Raw genomic sequence first — 26,744 nt, forward strand, 5'->3', positions numbered from 1 at the left:
ACTTTCCGAACATGGTAGGCTGCAGGGACCCCTGTGAAACTCCACATCAATGCTGAGATTCGGAAGATAAGAGACGGCCCAGCACAAACTGAAAACGTACGCCAGGACCACATCCTTTCAGTTCCTCAAGCCTCCCTTGTCAATACTGGAATTCTTCTAGAGCATGCTCTAGGATCAGAATAAAGGCATATATTTATTGGCATAATAATTAATTTACAATTAATTAGTATTATAATGACCCACCTAACCTCTTTGTCATAAAGCTGCTGGTAGGATGGATTCTAAATGTGTACAAGCTTGAGAAAATTAAGTATTACTATAAAGGATCATTACTAAACTATTATAAGCAAACATTTATGCTAGCCTACAGTTCACTGCACAATTTCAAAAGTGGATTATTTGGAGACACATTTAACTACTAACGATTTTAATTTTGTTAACAGGTATTCTGTAGAACCAGTGTAATATCTGGCGCTGGTGTAATATGAAAGCCAATTCAATTCTTCAGTCTCCTTTCCTTCTTTCATCATTGCATCTTTGTAATCTTTACATATGAAGCTACTCATGAAAAAACATGTAACTTTACATTATATTTTTAACCAGGCTCCTTTCAGCATTTGCCAAGGTGGGGAGGGAGGAGAGGAGGAAAGGAGATTAAGAAATTTTTTAAGTCTTAACTGACATTCTGGAATCTTTCTACACTAAAATAATAGAGTCTTTTAGATGTAAAAAAAAAAAAAGCTTTGTTACTTTGACACGAAACAGATAAATTTAAGGACAACGTAGTTATTTAATACATCAACAACAGCAATGAAATCTGAAAACTGCCTTATATTTTTCCTATTTAAAAACAAACCAAGACAAGTTTTCCAAATAGAAATTAATATTTATATAATTTTATAAAGTTCTAAAATATATCTCATTTAATTTTAAGAACCTTATAACACAGGTATCATTGAGCCACATTTTACTAGGGAGGATACTAAGGATCACAAACAATAAATGATGAGGCTCCAGACCCAACTCTAAATCTTTGGCTTTAAAATCCCACATGATTTTCTATTACTCCATTTCTCTAAAAAGATGAGTTAGTAAAAACGACGTTTTAGTAAACACTGACTTTCTGAAAGTAAAGGTTAAGTTGGCAACGCTCCTTTAACTGGTGATATATTTTTCAATTACAAAAAATTTCTTTCACCTAAATGAAAGTCTGTACACCCCCTGAGAAGGCCTGGGTATCTGATTAAGGACTCAACAACCAAGCCCAGTTTTAACTGTTGATTTAATATATTTAATGATACTGTCTAGCTTTGGGATGAAACTCTGGGCAATCTGAAAAGACAGATCCATAAATGGCATTAAATTAAATCAAAGACACTGCAGACTTTTCATTTTTTTTAAATATTCTGTTTCATTTCATTCCATTTGATCAATGAACTCCTAAGAGTCAGAACTACTTCTATCCATACAAATGGCTAACAGACACATGAAAAAAATATTCAAAATCATTAGCCGTCAGGGAAACTCAAATCAAAACCACTTTGAGATACCACCTTACACCAGTTAGAATGGCAAAAATTGACAAGGCAGGAAACAACAAATGTTGGAGAGGATGTGGAGAAAGGGGATCCCTCTTACACTGTTGGTGGGAATGCAAGTTGGTACAGCCACTCTGGAAAACAGTGTGGAGGTCCCTTAAAAAGTTAAAAATTGAGCTACCCTATGACCCGGCCATTGCACTACTGGGTATTTACCCCAAAGATATAGACGTAGTGAAGAGAAGGGCCATATGCACCCCAATGTTCATAGCAGCATTGTCCACAATAGCTAAACTGTGGAAGGAGCCGAGATGCCCTTCAACAGATGACTGGATGAAGATGTGGTCCATATATATAATGGAATATTACTCAGCCATCAGAAAGAATGATTACACAACATTTGCAGCAACATGGACGGGACTGGAGGAGATTATGCTAAGTGAAATAAGTCAAGCAGAGAAAGACAATTATCATATGGTTTCACTCATTTAGGGAACATAAGAAGTAGGAAGATCGGTAGGAGAAGGAAGGGAAGAATGAAGGGGGGGTAAAAAGAAGGGGGAATGAACCATGAGAGACTATGGACTCTGGGAAACAAACTGAGGGCTTCAGAGGGGAGGAGGGTGGGGGATTGGGATAGGCTGGTGATGGGTATTAAGGAGGGCACATACTGCATGGAGCACTGGGTGTTATACGCAAATAATGAATCATGGAACATTGCATCAAAAACTGGGGATGTATTGTATGGTGACTAATATAACAAAATAAAAATTGTAAATCAATCAATCAATCAATCAATAAAAGAACTACTTCTATCATTATATAATCCAACAGATGAATGTGTCTAATACAATGAACAAGATATGGTTCTAGTTGTTAAGGAATTCATAAATTAAATGGCAGGGAGAGGGGGAGAAAGAGGAAATAGGGAGTTTATACAAATTTCCACTAGACTATTAAGTAAGATAAAACAGAAATCAAGTAGTACCAGGTCACACGTGATGGAGAAATAGATGTGTTCTTGGGTGCAAGTGAACTGGGTCTTTGGAAACAAAGATAAAAGGGTAAAGGGTTAAGAAGTAAAGGAAACAACCCCAACAAAGCACAAAGATCCAGTACTGCTGAAAGATTCCTACGTAAACGCAATATATTCATGTTTCAGAGAAATTTTAAATTTATATTACATTTTAAACTTCTCAAAAATATTTCAAAGGCTCTTGTCTCTAGATAACTACCTTGGCTAAAGGAGCAAAGAAAACAGACATAACCTGAGGTTCTAACTGCCCAAATTCAGGGTTCTTTTGACTCTACCACAACTACATTTAGATGAAGTCTGGTGTCAATTTAAAAGACACTCTGATGAGCAAAGAGTGGCAAGAAGAGCACTGAGGATGTTACTGCTATACTCTAAGAAAGAGATGATGGGGCAGTAACCTACAGCAGTGATGGCAGAAATTAAAAGGATATAAGGTATGTACAGGAGGGAAGGCAAGTAAAACAACATTACTTGGTGACACTTGACTGTGCTGCCAGAAGGAATGAAGGACTTCTCCGTGGTTTTTAACTAAGAAAAACAGCAGGATGAGCATGCAAGTAAGAGAAGGAAAATCATGACATGAACAGACATTTCTTCAACAAAGACATAAAAATGGCCAACAGACACATGAAAAAATAGTCAAAATAACTCGTCATCAGGGAAATACAAATCAAAACCACAATGAGATACCACCTCACACCAGTCAGAATGGCTAAAATTAACAAGTCAGGAAACGACAGATGTTGGCGAGGATGTGGAGAAAGGGGAAGGAACCCTCTTACACTGTTGGTGGGAATGCAAGCTGGTACAGCCACTCTGGAAAACAGTATGGAGGTTCCTCAAAAAGTTACAAATAGAGCTACCCTACAACCCAGCAATTATACTACTAGGTATTTATCCAAAGGATACAAACACAGTGACTGAAAGGGGCACCTGCACCCCAATTTTATAGCAGCAATGTCCACAATAGCCAAAATATGGAAAAACCCCAGATGTCCATCAACAGATGAATAAAGAAGATATAATATACATATACAATGGAATATTACTCAGCCATCAAAAAGAATGAAATCTTGCCATTTCCAACGATGTGGCTGGAACTAGACAGTATAATGCTAAGTGAAATAAGTCAGTCAGAGAAAGACAAAGACCATATGACTTCACTCAAATCTAGAATTTAAGAAACAAAACAGATGAACATAGAGGAAGGGAAGAAAATATAAAATAAGAGGAAAATAGAAGGAAGCAAACCATGAGAGACTCTTAACTCCAGGTAACAAACTGAGGGTTGCTGGAGGGGAGGTGGATGGGGGGCTGGGGTAACTGGGTGATGGGCATTAAGGAGGGCACGTGATGTAATGAGCATTGGGTGTTTATGCAACTGATGAATCTGAAACTAATAATACTACATATGTTAATTAAATTGAATTTAAATAAAAATTTTTTTAAAAAAGAAGGAAAATTATGTATGTAAAGGGGATGGTTTTATACATTCTGAAGTTATGGTACATCCTTAAAAGTCAGGCAGACAACTGAAAACACTAGTTAAGAACTCAGCACAGAGTGCAGCGCTAAAGTTACAGATCATCCACAAACTGGAACCATGAAACTAAGAGACACAGCCAGGATGAGAACAGAGATTTGATCCTTGCCTACCTATCCAAGCTCTTCTTCCTCTTCCCTCACTCATACCTCTCTCTGTAGCCATTCAGAAGAATGCCCCATCCTCAGATGACACCATCTCCCCGTCACCTCTGCACCCTCACCCACGCTCCTTTGCCTGGACCACCCTGCCGTGCTGTTTTGCAGGGGAGGTCAGTGAAGTTGCTAAGAAAATAGAAAGTTGTTTGTTTGCTTGTTTGTTTGTTTTACAGACCAGCAACTTCAGCGTATTTGCAAGTAATGAGAAAGAGGCCAACAGAGAGAAATTGAAGATTCCATACAAGAGAAGGTGGGAACTGGTTCTAGAGGCTAGAAAAAGAATGAGATTAGAGTGGTCAAGAACTTGTCCTTCAAGGAAATGAAAACACTGTTTCCACTGCCAGATGACAGATGCAGAAAGACTAATTTTCTGGGGACAGGAACAACAAATAGATACTGAAAACATTCAACCTTACATTCTCTAGTTTCCCAATCATCAGGTAAGAAGCAAAGTGACTGCTAAGAATAAAGCAGGGAATTTGGGGGGAATGGCAAACGTTTTGAGTAACTGCTAAGAGAAACGTGATTTTTTTTTTTTTTTTTGCAGGCAAATTTGCAGGGAGAAATGGGTCATTGTGAATTTCTTCAATCTCCCTTCCTAAAATAAATTTTAGAAATTGTATTATTGTGACACAAAATATGCTGACATGATTACAATTTCATTTAATAATAAATAACTGTGCAGCATGGAAAAACACTGTTGACAGAATGAGTAGAGAAAAGCAGAATAAAAAAAGACTATAATTATGTAAAATTATGCATGTGCTTTCATAGTTATAATGGACAGAGACTTGAGGGAAACATCAAAAATATTTTTTAAATGTAGATTTTTTTGTCTTTTTTGCATTGCTTTGTCAATTGTGCAAAAATATTTAACATGTTATTAGGAAGGAAGGAAGGAAGGAAGGAAGGAAGGAAGGAAGGAAGGAAGGAAGGAAGGAAATCAATCTGGAGGGAAATACTTTAAAATGTTTTATCAGCGTATACTCCCTGAGTGGTAGGATTTAAGGTGATTTATTTTCACCTTTATGTTTTTTTGCATTTTCCATATTTCTACAAAGAATACGTATTATAATTAAAAGTAACCTAAGGGAAAAAAAATAAAGAAAAACACACTTTATTTTTATAGCCCATATATACTTTTATAATAGAAATTTTCTATGTAATTGTGTGAGCATTACTAGGCTACTTAAATTTTTGGGTTTAGAGTTTGCATAACTGTCACATATGAAATCAGTTTCAACATCTAGGTAAGACTTTCTTTTTATATTTCAAAAATCAGTTCATCAATCTACATCAAAGGAATTATTTTAAATAATTTTTATTTACTTTAAATAACTGTAATTGCACACACGTACCTGACCTCATTTCTTGCCACCAAATTAAAACTTAACTGAGACCCATGCCATCCTGCCCTCAATTTATTCAAAAAATGAAGATAAATGACTTCATAGAATTTTAATGAGAACTAAATAAATTTCTATAAGTAAGTGATTAAAACACATCCTGGCATACAGCATACCCTCGAAAAATATCATCTATTACTATTAATAACGGTAGCAGTTGTAATACTGTACATGTCAATTAATACCACTGTCCTGGAAAATAAAATTATATCTTGAAATTCAATGAAATAAACTTAGAAACAGAACCTAAGTAAAAAATATTATTAAAGGAATTAGAAGCAAAGTGGTTTTGTTAAGGTAATAATTCTTTATTAAACATATCCTATAATGTTCCGATGGCACAGATTTCTAAACCAAAGTATATTTTATCACTAAATATTTAGACCTAATTCGGAGAATCACACAAGGATGATATACTGGGTATTTCTGGGTAGACAGGAACGTAACAAATACCATAAACTTGTTCTATGATTCATTATGATATAATTTCAAGTGTTTTGTTTTCTTGCTTTTTTGTGTTTAGTTCCACTCAACTAATTTTACTCTCTTCCTCATAAATCTTTATTAGCAACTGTCTACTACAATTATTGTACTGGAACATGCTTGGTATGTGCATACTTATGCACTACAAAACTGAAAACTGCATTTTGTTTTCGGGAACTATAAAGCTGGGGAGATCACAGCTGGGCTGAGGACATCGGATCTCATTGTCCTACCAGCCCTTTGACCTTTCCCTGAAGCCCCTCAATAAAATGATCACCCCCAAAACAAGAAAACAGCATTTTAAAAAAAACTTTATTTTTAGCTTTCCTAAAAACACGTTAAATCTGACTTCTTATAACTAACTTGTTATGCATGCTACAATACAGCTGAAGTAATTTTTAAATACATATAAGGATAAAATTGACTTTGGGGTCGATTTGTTTCACTTAAAAGTGCACCCTTAAACTGCAAATATATAATATCAATCCATGACGTCCTTCCTCCATGTCCTCCCCTCAGAAATCAGGAAACCAATATATTAGAATCAAACCCTTCAAGAGAACATGGAAGTCTCGGGACACACTACTGCCCATTATGCAGTAGCATTTAATTTTTCCCTTAAATTTAATTATACAACAGAAGAAAAAAAACAACGAAACACTGATCATAGTAGACTGATGAGCATTTGAGGGAACAAAGGTGAACTGACGGAAGAAAGAAGCTGCCCTGGGTCATTCTTCCTTCTCCAAGAAAACCAACTAACTAGCTATGGCTTCCGTAACTACTGGAGGACCCTGGTTCACAACTTGAGAGAGAGAATTCTTCATACCAAAATTCAACATGATACATATATGATCACAACTATCCAAAATAATTACAAGTTGCTCTAAGTTAGTACATTTGAGAGAATATTCTTCACAAAACAATAAAAAAAAAAAAATCCTCCCCCACATGGCATTAACATTAAATATGGCCAACAAGACATCCAAGCTGGTATTTCCTATTCAGTGACTGGTGCCTATGGGTCATCACTCACACCCAAGATAATACTTAGCAGCCATGGTGAAGATTATTTCTGTGGCTTAGAAATAAGTCTTACAGAGAGTTGTCATAAAGAGAAAAGCTTTTCCTTTGGCAAAGTTACAAACATGGTGATAAGATCCAAAAATAATGGCTACAGCCTCAAAACATTCTCTGGATGCCCAGATTGCACCGGGCCCTCTTCGCTATCCCCACATTTCTCTACTTTTCCTTTGGAGTACCATCAAAGCTGTAATTATATATTTGTATAATTGATCTTATTTATAAGTTTTCTTTCCAGAGACTGCTTTCCAAAGGAAAATATGACGTCTGAGTTAGGATCTAAAGTATGAACAGGAGATAACTAAGGGAATAGAAGGAAAGAAGAATAATATTCTGAGCAAAGGAAATGCTTTGTGTAAACACAATGAGCCTGGAGAGAAAGCCACTCAGAGGTCCAGATGACGATGACAAAGAGCTGACAGGCATAAGGAGTTGATGAGGCAGATAAGAGAAGCAAACAGCAGATTGAGAAATATTTAGCAGGTAATGCCGACACCACTTCATGAAGAATTTGATGCAAGATGCAAGAAGAGTGAACAGATACAAGAAGCCATGTAGCTATAAAATGTGTATTTACATATCATCTATGAAATTGTCTGGCTTTAATTTAGCTTAAAATGTTTAGAAATAGTTTATTTAGACAAATAAGCTTTAATTTTAATTTTAAGCTTTAATTTAGCTTAAAACGTTTAGAAATAGTTTATTTAAAGAAATAAGCCCTCTAGTAACATAGATAATATTCCTAATTGTAGACCACAGAAATGAGATAATTTGGGGATTGTAAGAAAAGAAGTAGAACTGTACACAAAATAGGTACAGCCAGGGACTGTTCTGCTTGGCTAGGGACGAAACTAGCTAAATGACCCGAGAGAATATCTCTGTGCTCCTCTTCTGTGGCAGGAAAGAAAGGCTACGCTACCAAGTAAAGTCCATCTATGGTAACGCACCATGGTGAGCAGTGGAATAAATGCAAGGCTGCAATGTGTATTTTAGATTTAAAAAATACTCGACTTAGAAAACTGCGAACGTAAGTGACTTCTGCAAAGAAGGAACTGAAAAGTCTTTGTTGAATAAATTCAACCAATATCTTGGTTGTCTACAATGCACCATGCAGTACTCAAGGCACAAGCTACGAACTGAGAGAAACACTCCTTCTCCTAAATACTGAATAGTTCACTCTCTGAAAGGGAAGAGAAATAAGCCAACTAATAATTATGAGTGCTGATGGTTTTTTTACTAAAGCCAAAACAATATTCAGAGATGGCTGAATCTGCCGTGTTCATAGCGCCGAACACTTCTAGCACAAACTACGCAATGAACCTCTCCTCTCTGTTCAACTGCTCTATGAACGGGATTTTCTCTCAAAGAGCAAAATTTTTGTAAGAAGCATCTCAAGATTTTCCTCTAATAAGCCAGAAAATGTCTGTGAGGTAGTAAACAACTTTGTATTCTATACTCTTATTTCTGAGCAAAACTACTCTGAAAGGCAGTTAAGTCAAGGCCCTGGCCTTGAGAGAATAAATGACTTTACTGGCAGCAGGGAATTCTTGCAGAATGGTGCGTAAAGGTTTGTTTGGCAGGTGTGTCTGGTAAAGCTTGAACAAAATGTGTAAGTGCACCATCTCTGCAGAGAAGGTAACAATTTTTCTTTGTGGTCAAAGAATCCTTAGAATAAAAATCTTTCGAGATGAAGCTTCGAGGCTATTCAGTTTCCTAAAGAGTTTACGAACGGGGAGTCAACTTTGTGTACTACTTGGAATACAACTCTGAATCCTACTCCACTGGGTTATGAGGTCCACCAATCAAAAGCTAGGAAGAGCTAAAAATCATAGACATCAGTAATATTATAAAGTTACGTGCTTAAGGGATGAGATAGTCTACTCATAGACTAGTTACTAGTGACTACTCATAGTCAGTTACTATACGATATCCTTAAACCAGCAGGAAAAAAAGTTATTTAAAAGACCTGCTTCAATTTTTTCAGTTGAATTGCTTTCAATTTCAAGAATCCTCTGAAGTCCAGCCACAGCTTTAGAACCCTTTTGTGTAAAGTAACAAGTGTCAGGAAAGAAACAGGTATAGATTACAGGGTAAAGACAAGAATACAGATACCTATCATTTGAAGAGATAAATTCCACAGAGAATACTTTAAGGGTCTTCGAAGTGTCAAAACAAAAATAGGTTACAACTTTTTGAGAGGATGAAAAAAAAGGCTTCAGAAGGAAGTAAAGACAACTGAAAAGTGGACAAGCCTCGAGAGGGTAACATCTGGCACAGATAATTACAGCACATGTAAATGTTAGAGATAACGGACATTAGGTAGGAGAGCCTTGGAGGTGAGGCTGGAAAACGGGGCTGGTCTGTGGAAGGCCATACCGTAGGAAGACCTAGTATTTAACAGAGTCCACATAAAGAAAACACACGAAGTGCTAGACTACAGAAGTATTATGACCACAAGGAGGCGTGAAAACGTGAGTGTGGCTGAAGTGTGGAAGCCAGACCGTACCGTGCCCCCAGGCTCAGCTACCCACTGTGAGTCCCACTTCTTAATTTTAAGTGTAGCATCTCACTCTCAACTCCTTAATCTGTGTAAGAGATTCTAAGTTAACGACTTTAAAACATGAGCTAGTGCAGTGTCATACAAACAGCCACTTTCACAAACATACTCTCTACTACGGTCTAAACCATCAATAACGTGAGCTTGCAGAAAACCTTACGGAACTTGACTTCATACATTCTCTTCTCCTCACATGCAGACATTAAATTATATAAATTAATCTTTGAGAGCAATCCTTTAAAATGTTATAAACCTCATTATAATCCTCTCAACACTGTAATACACCCAGTTCAGCCCTTCACCTTTTCCTATCTACACTTACTCCTGTGCCGATTTCATGCACTATCATGGATTTAAATACCGTCTCTATTGTCAAGAGCTCCCCAATTTCTATCTCCAGCCCAGGCTTCCCCCAATTCCCAACATCAACCTGCCTCCCTGACAACTCCACTTGTTCCACATCTAAACGGCATCCGAACTCAATATATCTAAAATAGAACCTAGTACTCTTCACTCTAAAACAGACTCCCCCTCTTTCTACACCTCCAAGAGCGGCCACTCTAGTCTTCCAGCTGCTCAGGTTAAAAACTTTGAAGTCACTTATACTCCCCTCTGTATCTCATACACCCCTCCCATGTAAACCATCATAAAAATCCTGTCCACTCTCCTTTCAAAATACATGCAGGAAACACTTATGCATATAAGAACCTAACCGCTTCTAACCACCTCTGGGATTACTAACTTGGTCAAAGCCATTACCATTCTTTGTGTGATTATTGCCAGAGCCTTTCTAGATTCCAGCTTCTGCTCTTATGCTCCTTCAGTCTACGCTTAACGAGAAGGCAGGACAGTCCTACCAAAACAGTTCTGCTGGAATCCCTCCAATGCCATCTCACTCACAATAAAACCCACTTCCTCACCCTGACTTTCAAGCTTCACATGATCTGGTCTCCCACGGTCTCTCTAACCTGGGTCTTCTACTTCCCCATCTCCCATCCGTTCCACCCCGGCAACACTGGGCTCCTTGCTGTTCCTCCTACACATCACACATGTTCCCATCTTCGGGACCCTCTGCTCCTCAGGCCCAGAGTGCTCTTCACCCAGACACACAGATCCGCTGTTTCACTTCAAATCTTTGCATCAGTGTCACTTTTCCAACCACAATTAGCCTGTGTCCTCAAAGCCACCAGCACACTGGGCACTCAAGACCCCCACCAGCCTTCCACTGGGTGTCTAACTTTCTAATACGCTATACTGTTGATTATGTGTATCGTTTCCTGCCTCTCCCTCCCCAGACGAGACTCTATGTGGGCAGGTGCTTTTATCTGTTCTTTCCACTAACTGATGGACGAATGAATCCTCGAACAATATAATTTGTTTTATATGAAATAGATACCAAATTCAAGTCTCTCATTCTTTAGTGGAAGAATTTAAGGACCGGCGTGTTTTCTGTGAAGTCAAAGAGTCAGTAAATGGCACAGTCCAAAATAAAACCAGGTCTCTCCGGCCTAGGCTTTTTTCCACCAGGACTCAGGGGTGGAACGTTAAGACAATACATACGAAAATAAATTTTAGAAACAAGCAAACACACATATAAACACACTGACACAGATACAGAAACATTGTACATTCAAGTATTACCACTGCCAAGTAGCAGTATTATGCAAGGTAATTACACACCTACAAACAACTTTCATTACTTACCCCCACCCCAGATTCTTTTGATGATACCTGTGTTACAGTTTCTTTGAATTTATTTGCCTTTTCAAGTTGAGCTTTAAGTCGTTGCGCTAATTCCTTCAAAGGGAAAAACAAGAAAAATGAGTATCACATATAGTTTAATTCCTCAGTGTAGAATACTTCAAATTTATACAACAGAAGGGAAAAGAGCATAATGAACACCCATGTGGCCATAACCTAAATTCAGTCACCAACTCACAGCCTGGTACATTGCTTTTTAATGAATTCATCTCAGTCCCACACATCTCAGATAGCTGTGCCATTTGTTTATGCTTTGAAGGTAAATAATTACAAGGACATATATTTTAGGGGAGAGACAGGGGCATAGAGAAAATACATAACCTTAAGAATGACATTTTTATAATTCTTTTGATTTAAACATTCAATAGTCAAAATTTCAGTTACTATTAACAATAAATCCTTAATAAGACTTAAAATATTACCTTCTTTATTGTTGGGTAATGTAAATAAGAACTCTCAATATATTTCATTTTTACTCTAGAAAGTCTTTAGAAATTTATATAAAACAACTGACACATGAAGAAATAAACAAACAGAAGCATATGACAAGCCGAGAAGGGTATTCTCACTGCGGTGGTCCCATTACTAAAGGAACACTTCTTATAACATAAATTAACCTGCTAACTTGGTGACCTCTCTTTCACTATTTCAAACTAATTCCTTTGGGCTTTCAAAAGACAAACTTTAATAACTTTTTGTTATTATTACTGTTGTTGGTTTGTCTCTCTTACCAATTTCTGGGTTGAGCTGAAGGGCAGTGTTACCAAAGACTGGATTCAAAGAGAAAGAGCAGCATATGCAAGATAGGCCTTTTATTCGATACACAAACTAATAAAAATAGAAGTATCTTGTTTGGCCAACTTCTATTCTATCGAACAGGGTCATACTGACAGTACACAAAAGGGAAGATCACTTAAAGCTCACTGACGTTTGGGTTTGAGATGAGTACATTCCTAAGACCATGAGGGCATGGACTCTGTCAAGACAGGTAAAGCTGTCTGGCCTGGCTCTGCTGCTGTGCACAACGTAACATGTACCAGTGCGACAGCAACGTGACGCTGTAACATGCAAACAATCGACAGAGACGGGTGTAGCTCTCAGCACATCATCCCATTTCCTACTGAATTCTGAGGCAAATTAGTCTTAAATCATAACACTATTATGGAAATTAAATGAGCTAACCTATACAAAGCATCTAACACTTATCAGGCATAAACATATTCCATTAAAATTTGGACTAATGAATTAACCGCCTTTTTTAGAAGCTCATTTGCTAGGTTCCTAAGTAAGGGAATCTAAGAAAGCAATACACACTCTAAATAACATAGGACTAAAACAGGGAAAGAAGACAATGACATCGTCATCTCCCTCCAACATGCTACACTAAAACTGCAAAGTAGAAAAGAAAATGGAAAAACATTTTGTTCCCTAGGATCTTAATTTTCAAAAATCTGACAGGAAAGGTAGACACACTATTTAGAATGGACAGAACTGTTTTTAGAAATGTTCAAGAATTTCTTTAAAGAATCAATAAGCAGCAGTTATTTTTCATACAGTGCTACATCCACAATGAGAAGAAACTTCCAAAATTACTTGTAAGAAGTGGGAGTTAATTTCTATTCTCCTAAGAACAACACAGAAGACTTACCATATTTCCCATCATCTCTGCCTTGATAATCCTGGCTCCCAGTTTATTCTTCTCATCAACACTCAAAATGTGGATGGAATCATCCTCAGGATGACCTCTGTTGAACAAGACAGATTAAGAGCATATGAAATAACAAGGGACATTGCAAGTAACAACATCAAGACTCAAATACTATTTTAACTGACCTCAACAAAATACTTAGGACCAATGGATCATGATTCTAAAACCTTAAAAAACAAAACAAAACAAACAAAAAACAAAGCTTCAGTGATTCACCAAAAATCAACAGTTTAAGGTTCTCTTGTTACAATGCTCCAATGGCCTATGGCAGTTATAATAATAACCGACCAAAGTCCTACCAACGAGATAAATAGTATGTCAACTATTCTTTACTAATATTTCCATACTCATTTTAAAAAGGAAACAAACAAAAGAAAATTAAAACACTAGAATCAGGCCATAATTCTACATGGCTGGGGCAATTCTCATTTGGTGTGATAAATTACTGATAATCTAAGAAACTGTAACCAGGAAATGACATATTTAACTGTATTCAAAGAATAAAAACAATGACCATATGACCAAACAACATAAACTAATGTATAACTAAGATCATGTGCCAAACCGACACTCTGAAGACAAGAGAAACTTCCAGCCAAGGTTAGAGACCTAGCATATATAAAGTTATCCTTATGAAAGATTCCTGAAGATCAGGGAAGGGGAATGTAGGCCAAGCCTGAAGGACTCCTCAGAGAAAGAAACATAGCTAAGATTCTAGAACTCAAAGGCAGTGAGCGAGAGGAGAAAGCTGCACAGTGAGAGAATTGCAGAAAAGTGTGGAGAGTTCCCCTTGAGTATTCAGCGAGAAACTACCCATAGTCAGGGAAAGCACCGTCGCAAAGATTAGAGCAACAGTATTCGGCATTCCTAGGAACAGTGCCTGGTCCAACTAGCCAGTATAGCAAAACTCTTAATTCAGAAAGCACTGGGTAGAGTATTAAGGGTCTTGCTTCATTACTGGGAAATAATAAACTCTAGACTAAATGTTGATCTAAGCCCACTGAACCAATGTTAAAAGCAAGAGTCTAAAGGAGCAAACAGTTTCCAACTAACTTAACCATGTCACCCCAGGACAAAGCTCAAGAATATTTACAAGAATGAAAAAATACTCAGCACTCAACAAGGTAAAATTCATGATACCTATTATCCAATCAAAGATTACCACATATGCAAAGACATGGAAAAATAAGACCCACAATTAGAAGAAAAAACTATCAATCAAAATCAACCCAGCACTGACTCAGATGTAAGAAATTGTAGACAAGAATAGCAAAAGTTATTATTGTAACTATATTCCATATGTTTGAAAAGTTACAAACAACTAAGATATAAAATAGATCAGAACTGAACTTCTACAGTTGAAAACTACAATGTCTGAGATTAAAAATACACTAGATAGGGGCGCCTGGGTGGCACAGCGGTTAATCGTCTGCCTTCGACTCAGGGCGTGATCCCGGCGTTACGGGATCGAGTCCCACATCAGGCTCTTCCGCTATGAGCCTGCTTCTTCCTCTCCCACTCCCCCTGCTTGTGTTCCCTCTCTCGCTGGCTGTCTCTCTCTGTCGAATAAATAAATAAAATCTTTAAAAAAAAAAAAATACACTAGATAGGGTTCATGGAAGATTAAACTGCAAAGAAAAAATTTGTGAACCTGAAACCTTAGAAATCATGCAAAATGAAACAAAAGGGAGAAAAAGAATTTTAAAAAAATAAAAAGAGCTTCAGATCTATGAGACAACCTTAAATACCTTTCTGTTCATGTCTCTGGAGACCCTGCAAGAAAGAAATGGGAGACAGAAGACACAAAAGCCAAATATTCCTAATTTACTAAAAACTAAAAAACTTAGAGAACCAAAAATCTCAGGAAATCCCAAACACACACAAAAAACCTACATTTAAAAAAAAAAAACCCACCTACATCAGGCACATCATAATCAAATTGCTCAAAACTAGTGATAAAGAGACACTTTTAAAGCAGTCATAGTGGGGAGAAAAAGAGAGACACACTTAGGCATACAGAAACAAAGGTAAGTATGACAGCAGATTTCTCATCAGAAACAATCCAAGCAAGAAGAGAGCAGCAACACCTCTAAGGTACTTTAAATCGTCAATGAGAATTCTATATCAAGTGAAGGTATCTTTCAAAAACAAAGTGAAATAGGGGCACCTGGGTGGCACAGCGGTTAAGCGTCTGCCTTCGGCTCAGGGCGTGATCCCGGCATTATGGGATCGAGCCCCACATCAGGCTCCTCTGCTATGAGCCTGCTTCTTCCTCTCCCACTCCCCCTGCTTGTGTTCCCTCTCTCACTGGCTGTCTCTATCTCTGTCAAATAAATAAATAAAATCTTTAAAAAAAAAAAAAAAAAAACAAAGTGAAATGAAGACTCTTTCACAAGAGTCTGAAAGAATGTTAAAGAAAAGCTTTCAGGCAGAAGAAAAATTATACCAGACTGAAATATGGATCAACCCAAAGGAAGGAAGAGCAACAGAAATGAGGACTACAAGGGTAAATATATAACATTTTCTTACTACATAAATCTCTTTAAAATAACTATTTAAATAAAAACAATAACAATATATGAGAGGTTCATAACAAGGATAAGTGAAATATATGACAATGCTAACAGAAAGGACAGGAGGGGATAAATGTATATAAACTACCGTAAAGTTCTTATACTATACAGCAGTGGCATAATACCACCTGAAGTTGGATAAGTTAAAGATGTATACTATCGAATCTAAAGAAACCACTAAAATAACACCAAAAAAATTATAACAAAAGAAATGAAATAGAATCATAAAAATACACACTCTAAAGTAAGTCAGATAAAGAGGAAAAAGAGGACAAAGAACAGATAGGACAAGTAGAAAACAAATATCAAAATTACAGATTTAAACCTTATTATCCCACATTATATATAAATAATCTAACCATTTGAATTAAAAGGTAAAACTGTCAGATAAAAGAGCAAACCTGAACCATAAGAAACATACCACAAAGACATAAATATGTTAAACATAAAAGGGTGGAAAAAGATGTATTATTTTAACACTAGTCAAAAGAAAGGTGAAGTGGCTTCTTTAAAATCAAACAAATTATATTACAGAGCAATAAATATTACCAGGGACAAAGAAAGCTTTTTTTCATTTCAGATGAAAAAGAGGTCAATCCATCAAGAGTACAGAAGCATCCTTAAATGGTTATGCACCTAATAAGAGAGCTTCAAAATACATAAAGCAAAAACTGATAAAATTGCAAACAGAAACAGACTAATTTACAACTATAGTTACAGATTTCAAGACCCTACTCTCAATACTTGATGGAATAAATATATTCTTCAATGATATGGAAGACCTGAGTAACACTAACAACTAATATGACCTAACGAACAATCAGAGAATGCTCTACCCAACAACAGAATACATATCCTTTCCAAGTACATAGCAACATTTACCAAGATAGACCATAATCTCAGCCATACAACAAGTGTCAATAAACTTAAAGGGATTTAAGTCACACAAGCTATGTTCTCTAACCCAACGATATCATTAAAAAAGATCTCTGGAAAATCCTCAACTCTTTGGAAACTAAATCGCGTATCTGTAAATAACCCACAGTCAAGAACAAAATCAAAGAGAAATTAAAAAGTATTTCAAACTGAAAAAAAATAAACATAATATCAGAATTTATAGGATGCTACTAAAGTATTACTTAGGGAGAAATGTATAACTCTAAATGTTTGTATTAGAAAAGGAAAAAAAAATCTCAAAACCATGATCTCAGCTTACAACTTAAGTAGAAAAAGAAGAGCAAATTAAACCCAAGTAAGCAGAATATAAGAAATAATAAAAATCAGAGTGGAAATAAGTAAAAAAACAAACAAACAAACAAAAACCAAACAAACAAAACAGAAAAATAAAGAAATTCAATGAAACCAAAGCTGGTTAGAACAATGAGGGGCGCCTGGGTGGCACAGTCGTTAAGCGTCTGCCTTCGGCTCAGGGCGTGATCCTGGCATTATGGGATCGAGGCCCACATCAGGCTCCTCCGCTGGGAGCCTGCTTCTTCCTCTCCAACTCCCCCTGCTTGTGCTCCCTCTCTTGCTGGCTGTCTCTATCTCTGTCAAACAAATAAAATAAAATCTTAAAAAAAAAAAAAACAGACAATAAAATTGGTAAACCTCTAGCTGACAAATTAGGGAGAAAAAAGATACAAATTATCAATAAAGAAATGATAGAAGCAAAATCACTACACATTCTAAACACTTTATAAAAAGATATTTGGATGGCAAATAAGCACATGAAGCGATGCTCATCACTCGTCATTAGGGAAATACAAATTACAACCATGAGATACTGCTACATATTCACTGGAATAGCGAAAATTTAAAAGACTGACCATTCCAAGTTCTTTCAAGGACGTAGAGGAACTGTAAGTCTCATACACTGTTAAGGGGGGTGTAAAATGATACAACTCAGTAAAACCATTTCAGTTTTTTAAAATTTTAAAGTTATAATTACAATATGATCTAGCCATTCCTCTCCTAGGTATTCACCCAAGAGAAAAGGAAGCATACGTCCATACAAAGATTTGTACATGAATGTTCAAAGAAGCTTTATGTATGATAGCTAAAAACTGGAAACATTCTAAATGTCCACCAAGAGGTGAATGGAAAAATTGTGTTGTATCAAAAAAGAATAAATTATTGTGATATGCAACAACATGGATGAAGCTCAAATAATTATGCAGAGTGAAAGCCAGACCAAAAAAGAGTGCATAACATATGATCCCACTTACATAAAACTCTAGAAAATGCAAACTAGTCTATAATTAAAGAAAGCAGATGAGTGGAAGTCTAGGGGGTTTGTAAGGGTGTGGGGAGAGGTGGGAGAGAAGAATTATAAAAGGGTACAAGGAAACCCTGGGGGGTGATGGTTTCATAAGAATATATGTACTTCAAAACTTACCAATTATACATTTTTTATATATGCAGTTCAATTACATGTCAATTATACCTCAATAGTTGTTTCTCAAAAGCCTCTAAGAGGAGTGATAAAAAAAATTTTTAAGCTAAAAACCCTGCCATAATCTCACATAAAAAGGATGTAGCTATGATATGCCTAATTTTCCTGAATTGCTAGATACCATCATACACTACTGAAATTAACTTGAGCTTTCAATATACATTCTGAGCAGGTAATAGCAAAATATATAAACAGACCTTCAAATCAAAACTTTACCTAATGACCAATTATTTTGAAGCAGCAAATTCCTTTGGGGCAAAAAAATATAAATCTTTCAGCAGATAGCTTTTGAGTTTTTTAAAAAATAAATAAAAATTTAAAAGATTCATTTTTTTTTTTTGAAGATTTTATTTATTTATTCGACAGAGATAGAGACAGCCAGCGAGAGAGGGAACACAAGCAGGGGGAGTGGGAGAGGAAGAAGCAGGCTCAGAGCGGAGGAGCCTGATATGGGGCTCAATCCCATAACGCCGGGATCATGCCCTGAGCCGAAGGCAGACGCTCAACCGCTGTGCCACCCAGGCGCCCCAAAAAAGATTTAGTTTTTAAAAAGACTAATATTTGCAGAAATTCTGTAAGAACCATTTCTTCTCATATCAGGGAAAGAAAAAACAACACCCTGGTGCTCAGACTAAGAAACCTAAAATATTGCAGGTGAAGCACCATCAGAAAGGAAAATGTTTTTGCTCCCCTAAAGTTCTTTCAGTCTTTTTATTTCGTTTTAATTTTTTTGATACACTGATGTTTACTGAGCACTTCCCCATGCCAGACACTGTGATGTAACTTTATTCCCTTACTTTTTTTTTTGAGATGTTATAGATTTTTTTCTTCCAAATTTTTATTTAAATTCTAGTTAGTTAACATATAGTGTAATATTGGTTTCAGTAGAATTCGGTGATTCATCACTACATATAACACCCAGTGCTCATCATAATAAGGGCCCACCTTCATGCCCATCACCCCTCTAGCCCATCCCCCCACCCACCTACCTCGGTCACACCCTCAGTTTGTTCTCTATCCTCAAGAGTCTCCTTATGGTTTGCCTCTCTCTCTCTCTTTTTTTTCCCCCTTCCCACACATTCATCTGTTTTGTTTCCTAAATTCCACATATGAGTGAAATCATATGGTATTTGTCTTTCTGTGACTCAGTCTACATTCTAAAAACCAATTCAGAAGAACATTAGGGACACTGCATTCATGAAGCAGGAAACTATCAGTACCTTTATATGCTTCTATATGTTGAGGTATTGCTTGTATTGTTAGGTGTACTTTTTTGTATGGAAAATATTTTTCAGTAACTGTTTCCAAATTAAATTCTGAGGTACACATCATTTTTATTGTACTGTAAACATAATTTTTTAAAATTTTGGGCAACCCAATCATATTTCAATAAAAAGCTTGACTTCCTTTTCTCAACTTGTATTCTTTTTCATTCAATTAATTACCCAAAATTCTGTTCTGAAAACTTACTATTCCTGTCTTTTATGTAGGAATTATAAATATTAAATTTTTATATGTATGTATAACACATAACAAATTTAAATAACCACACTTCCTGCCCTTTCTAAAAAGTTATCAGTACAATTATTTCCCCCCCCTGAAGTCGGCCTGTCCCAGGGTCTACCTCTTAGACTTCCTGGCTTCCTAAGTGTAAAACTTCCTGGCTACTATTCCTTCCACTTTTTCTGCCTTTCCTCGCTGCCAAGTGTTTAAGTACTTGACCACATTTTTCTTTCCAACAAACCTATTTCTAGTTCATCCATTTTTCTTCTCAACTCCAGCCAACTGAGAAAATGAAGAACATAGGAAAGGTAAAATGGATAAGGAGTTGGTTTCCTCAATATTTCTCCAAAGCTTTCTTTGTTAATCCAATAGATGTTTCCTATAATCCAGACACATGACTTCTCACTGAGTTCAAACATTCAGAAAATAAGCTATCTTGCAAGCAAGCTCAGATTTATAGAATTAGAAAAATAAAGGCCAGGAATGCCTGGGTGGCACAGTCAGGTAAACATCGACTCTTGGTTTTGGCTCAGGTTGTGATCTCAGGGTCATGAGATGGAGCCCCACGTCGGGCTCCACACTCAGCTTGGAGTCTACTTGAGATTCTCTCTCCCTCCCTCTCTCCCACTCATTATCTCTCACTCTCTCAAATAAATGGCAGAAGAGGGGGGATGGGGAGGGGGAGGGGGGAAGAGGACAGGAGGGGGAAGGGGAGGGGGAGGGGGCAGAGGAGGAGGGGGAGGAGAAGAAGAAAAGAAAAAGAAGAAAGCCAAAAACCATCTATCAATCCATTTCCTTATGAGGAGAAAGATTTTAGGGATGTTAATAAACTACTATATCATGTGTCAATACGTCAATAGATACATGCCTACTAATACACAGGGATAAAAATAAAAGTATAAATACCTAAAAACAGACTACTAATAAAATTCTAAGAGTTCCTAATGCAAGCTTTTCATACGGCACTAGAAGCTGTTTCTTTAAAATGCCAATCATAGCCTTGCAAGAAATGAGAAATCCCTCTTAGTATTATGAGAAAAGGAGTTCTGGAGTTAGACTGACATGAGTTTAAATGTAGACTCTCATTTACTAGCTTTATGAGATTGGGCAAGTACCTTAACCTTTCTGAGGCTATAAAACCAAAAAACTGATTAATACCTTCCCTTACAACTCTTAATTATAGGAAAGAAACAAGGTTGCTGGAGGGAAGGTGGGTGGGGGGAATGGGGTAATTGGGTGATGGGCATTAAGGAGGGCACATGATGGGATCATAACACTGGGTGTTATACGCAACTGATAAATTATTGAACTCTACATCTGAAACTAAGTCCGTAATATACGTTGGCTAACTGAATTTAAAAAATACCTACCCTCACATTATTAGGATCAAATGTGATAATGTATAGAATTATAGTAACTGCAGTAATAAAACAAAATTCCAAACATAATACATAACCTGGTGCTCAATTATGTTGAGTTCCTTTTGCCTCTAAGAGCCAGTTGCTAAGTCAAAGAAGAATCCTCCAACCAGTCCTCTGTTCACTATGCTCAAAATCCAAATATGAAATCTTTTCAAGAAAAGAAAGAGGGGTGCTCGGCTGGCTCAGCTAGAGAAGTATGCAACTCTTGATCTCAGGGTCATAAGTTCGAGCCCCACAATGGGAGTAAAGATTACTTACATAAATAAATTTAAAAAAATGTCTAGGGATGGTGCACAGATAAGTAACCAAATCCTTTCAAAAGGCCACAGAATTAAAAGTTTCATCGCTGAGCCACGAAGGCCAACTCAAGCTCCTCCTCTCTTCTACATTCATTCACTCCTTTGGTTCATGACTTCTCGTCTCTCAACTATAGCCTCCTAACCAGTATTTCAGCCTCAACTCTGGTCCAGTTCCCAAACTAACCTACACAATACCTTGGTATCTTTCTAAAATATAAATCTGATCTATTTCCAATCCTGAACATACTTCTTTCCTATCACTAAAGAATACTGTCCAACTCATAAGCATGACTTCGGGAGCCATTTACAGGGCAGACGAGGCACATTTGCAACACCTGCCCACCCATCTTCCTCCCACTCAACTACATTCCATAAACTGTTGAGAAGCTAATGTATGCTATGTACTCTATCAGGATTCAGAGATGCAAAGACTAGAAAGACATATATCCTCTCCTCAGGGAACTACTGCTTCTAATATTCCTAAATACTATTCACAAATGCTCAACTAGACCACACTGTCTTCCATCTCCTAGTTATCTCCATGTTGATAACCTCTTCCCACTTACACCTAATGAGTTCATCCTTTGAGACCCCCAACTTTCCCTGCACGACTTTCCCAGATTCTATTCCCGCTAGTCATATCTCAGAAGAGTTAATCATCCTTTCTTATATAAGGATCTATACCTATACCTGTAATTTTAAAAGTACCATGCTGTTTATGCACCTGTATTTGTTCACACACCTGTACAGAAATGACTCTTTGCTACTATGAGCTCCCTGAAGGCAGATACTACGTCATACCTGTTTTTATACCACTAGACCTAGGAAATAGCTGCATTCAGTAAACATAACCTAAACAGCAGAAAAATTTTATCAGAGCCATCTAATTTAAGTTCCAAGGGACATGTCTGGTACAAAAATAACTTCCCCTTGTCACTGTAGTCCTTGTCACACCAGAACAGATACTTTTTTTCAAATCTGAGTAAAAGAAAGTTTATTTCTCAAATTTTCAGTTTCCAAGGATTACTTAAAGAAAATATGATATGCACATGGGCCAAAAATTCATCAATATTTTTTGGTAAAAATAAAATAAGCTAATAGCAATAAGTCATAAAAATGACAGGACATTTCAATTTTATGAGCTGTGTATGAATTAAATTGTTCATCACTTTTTTTCCTCCTGAAGCTACTAAAATCACCGGGGTTCATATCCAGACTAAAAAGAACACCAATATTATGGGGATGATATGTTAAAAAATACTGACCTAAGCTGTCAGGAATTTCTGTAATCTTCTCCTGTCACTCACAATCTACAGCCACACCTTCCTCTTCTTTAACACTTCCCCCCCAGGCTAATCCTTCTGCTTGCAGGAAGACACTGGATCCCACATTCATCCACAGTAACCTTGGGATCTTGCTCAATTATGCCATCTATCATCTCTCTTCTAAAAGCAATACTCTTTTCCATTAATATATACATGTATTCAAGTGTCTGCACCTTAAAAGAAAAAAAAGGTGAGAGAAATGAGGTCCTTCACTTAACCCACGTCTCCCACGTCCACTTTCCATCTCTACCATCTCATGACCCACAATCATAACTTAGTCTATGAAATCTGGCTAATAAATCCTCTTTTCCAATGATAATATTCTATATTAAATTGCCAAAGACCTCTATTATTTCTATAGAAAGGCATATCTTTGTCATTTTGACTCTTCCCTTTTTTTGAGAACTTTCCTCTTCCCGTCACTCTCAGTAGGCAAGGTTAAGGTTCACTCAAGAGGACAACGAAGGTATGCTGAACTCCAACCAAAGCTCACAAGTTTCAAAAAGATAACTGGAATCCCAAGAGACCTTTGAAAGCAGCAACTTTCATTGTCATGAAATTTGTACTCCATCTTTGGGGGGGGAGCATTTTCTAACAGGAATTAAATTATTTATTAGTAGATAAGGATAAATTAGATGATACGAAAGAATTCCCAAAATCTCTGATACTAGTGTCTTCGACACACTTCGTAGAACAGTAATAGGTATCAAATAAAGACATTAAAATGAGTCACTGGGCACCCAAAGAATGAAGAACACATTATTTCATCTTGTTAATACCATAGCAAAACACTGCCTAGCAGCAAACAGCAGGTAACAGACTCCTTACTTTCACTAAGCATTTACGATGATGAGCAAATACTCAGAAAGGAACATTGCCATGGCATCTGCAATTATCCTACAAAAAGAAAAAAGTACAAGTATTTCTCATTTTCCAGGATTACTGGTAAATTTCAGAAGTCCTCTTCATAATTAATTTCTAAAAAGCAAATTCTATTTTCCCATTAAAATACACTCTTTACAGCATACACCCAACCCTGGCTGAAAACTTTCAAGGAAGAAGTAATTAAAAAAGCTGCACCCCAAAGACATTTCCAGAAACCCTGAGTATACTGTAATTATTCTTTGCCTACTGGCAGTGTTCACATATCTCCTCCCTTTAATTATTGGTTTCTTACCACTTGTTCTCAAATTTTCTCCCTGTCCAAGGATCTCATATGGCTTACATTCAAAACCTTCAGAACCTACCATCCTTCTCCTGTCCTTCTGGGCCACCACAGCAAACTCTACCAAGAATGATATTCAAAGGCTAAAACAGTATATAAAACAGGTTAGTTCCTGATATCAACTTCATAAAATCTAAATTAAGAACATCACACTAGTTTTTGTTCACATTGCAAACTATCCTACGTTTCAAAATCCTGAAAATACACAGCTGATATATTTTCCAACAAAATAAAATTATACACAAACACATATTATTTCTAAGAATAATAAGCTTAAAGATCTTGAACACATGGACCACGTCTAGAGGATGTTTTCTGCCTACTTAAGATAACTGCAGGGCATAAAGAGGAAAAGGAAAAGAATGAGAAAACTGATCATAGTAAGAATGAAGGAAAAGAAGGATGAAAAAGAAAAGTAAAACAAGAAGAAAACGCAACTCTAACAGTGATGAAAACACTATCTATTACATGAAAACTATAAAGAGTTCTCATGGAGAACTCAACAAGTAACTATAAGATATGACTAGTTAGCAAAAATAGAAATAAACAAATATTTATAAAATATGCCAAACTTCACCCATACTTAAATTCAAATCAAGAACAACTCCATTTCTGAAGTATGTATACAACAAAGATTAGAAAGGTCAATAATACTGTTGGCAAGGAAAAGAAAAGTCTTTCTAGTATTTGACTGGTAAGAGTAAACTAGTTAATATAACAAAATATAAAAATAAAATTCCACTGCTTGGAATTTATTTTACAGCTATATTTAATCAGTGTGCAAAGATACACATTACAAAACTATTTACTGCAGCATTATTGTAAGCATGAAAAACTAGAAACAACCTAAAGTCTATCAACAGGAGACCGAGGAGAAATACTAGCTTCTATCTATGTTTTAACAGAATATTAAAAAGCCTGTAAAAAGTACATACATAGCGCTGATGTGAAAAGATCTTTAGGATATAATGATTGGGGGGGGGGAACAAGGTTCAGAATAATATATACACTGTGAAGCTATGTAACTTAAATATATAATTAAGTTTTTTATATATAATCATATACATTATCTCTTGTAAAAACATCACAAACCCAGAAACTGGCTAAGTGTTACATAGAATTGCCAGATACAAAACATGACACCCAGTCGAATTTGAATGTCAGGTAAATAAAAAAAATTTTTAGTGTAAGTCTGTGCAAATACTGCAAGGGACATACTTTTCTTTATTTGCTAAATCTGGTAACCCTAAGTAACATAAACAAGTTACAACCTTGGGTGCTTCAGCTCCCCCAATCTGGAAAACGCAGGAGTCACTCCACTTTCTTCTAGTTCTAAAATCAGTTCTATGATTTTTTTCCCCTACTTCTAAAATTCAGTAGTTCTAAAGCTCCCCAGAATTCTAGCATTTTATAAAGAATTCAGCATATACCTAGGATAATGTTTATACAAACTAACAACCCTCACAGTCCTTCACTGACTCTTTTCAGTCCCTGAAAAGAGGCATTCTTCAACATCTTCCTTGGTCTGTTAATTCACAACACTCACACAGGACCAGGAATTTTTCTGTCTTTCACGTGTATGTAGACAATTTCTAGACTGTTCTTTCCTTCTCCAGTCAATCACCAAATTCATGGAAAGCTTCAAACCATCTGTAACATCAAAATAATACAGCTAACAAAAATACTGCCTTCAGGGGCGTCTCTGGGTGTCTCAGCCGGTTAAGCATCCGACTCTTGATTTCGGCTCAGGCCATTATTTCAGGGTCCTCAGAGGAGCCCTGCAACAGGCTCTGCACTCAGCGGGGAGTCTACTTGGGATTCTCTCTCTCCCTCTGTCCCTCTCCCCACTTGAGCTCTATCTCTAAAAATAAATAAATAAGTCTAAAAAAAATTACACACACACACACACACACACACACACACACACACACACACGGCTTCTAGTGAGTGCCTATATTACAGCAGCTCTACAGAAACTTACAACTTAAATAAAACTACAAATACAGAACCAGATGAAATAGAGTGTAAGACTGTTTCACATACAGCTGCAGTCACAGAAGTCAAGACCTGCAGATTGCCTGAATGCTGGGGCAACCCTGATGATAAAAGAAAGTAAGAGTCTCATCCTACCAGCAAGTGGGGACGAGAAACAGTCTACCTTCGAGAGTACGGGGAGTAAAGCCTAGACAATTACATATGTATACAGCCTTAGACATTCTCTAATCCCTGTCATGTTTATCCAGTCAATACAACTAGATCTCTCCTTTGGTTTCCTGAGAACAAAGCCATGACTTGAACCAGAGCCCATTTGAGTGGAGCTCCCACCACTCGGTCCAGGTTTTGCCAGCTTCCTCCCAGTGAAAGCTATACACGGTGCTTTATAATCCACGCCTTCAGATGGAATTGTTAACAAAAACAATTTACCAAACTCATGACCCCAAACCACAAGCTGATACCTCCTACTGCCCCTGAATTCTATTATTTCCTAAAACCTCTTCCTTCAGTGTCCCATTCATTTGGTGGTATTTTTAAACATATTTTGATGATCATTCTGGTATAAGCTAATCATTATCCTTTGGACACTTATTTTCCATTTATGGCTATCTCCAATAAGACCAGCTCTATAGCTAAATCAATTTTTCCGAGGTTTGATCCCACTCAACCTGGGTTTCC

At 36.7% G+C, this 26,744-nt stretch overlaps 1 protein-coding gene across 2 annotated transcripts in view; it reads right to left on the reverse strand.

Moving 5' to 3' along the window:
* Positions 1–26,744, reverse strand: part of CWF19L2 (CWF19 like cell cycle control factor 2) — a 156,637-nt gene that overhangs the window by 65,267 nt on the left and 64,626 nt on the right. For both annotated transcript variants that reach the window (XM_057316733.1, XM_026505860.4), the window contains 2 exons: positions 13,214–13,310; positions 11,509–11,601 (listed from right to left, as the gene is read on the reverse strand). In XM_057316733.1, the coding sequence (XP_057172716.1) occupies positions 11,509–11,601; positions 13,214–13,310 (190 nt within the window). The remainder of the gene's footprint in view (positions 1–11,508; positions 11,602–13,213; positions 13,311–26,744) is intronic.

Source organism: Ursus arctos, unplaced genomic scaffold (genome assembly GCF_023065955.2).
Source record: "Ursus arctos isolate Adak ecotype North America unplaced genomic scaffold, UrsArc2.0 scaffold_22, whole genome shotgun sequence".
NCBI classification, from domain to species: Eukaryota; Metazoa; Chordata; class Mammalia; order Carnivora; family Ursidae; genus Ursus; species Ursus arctos.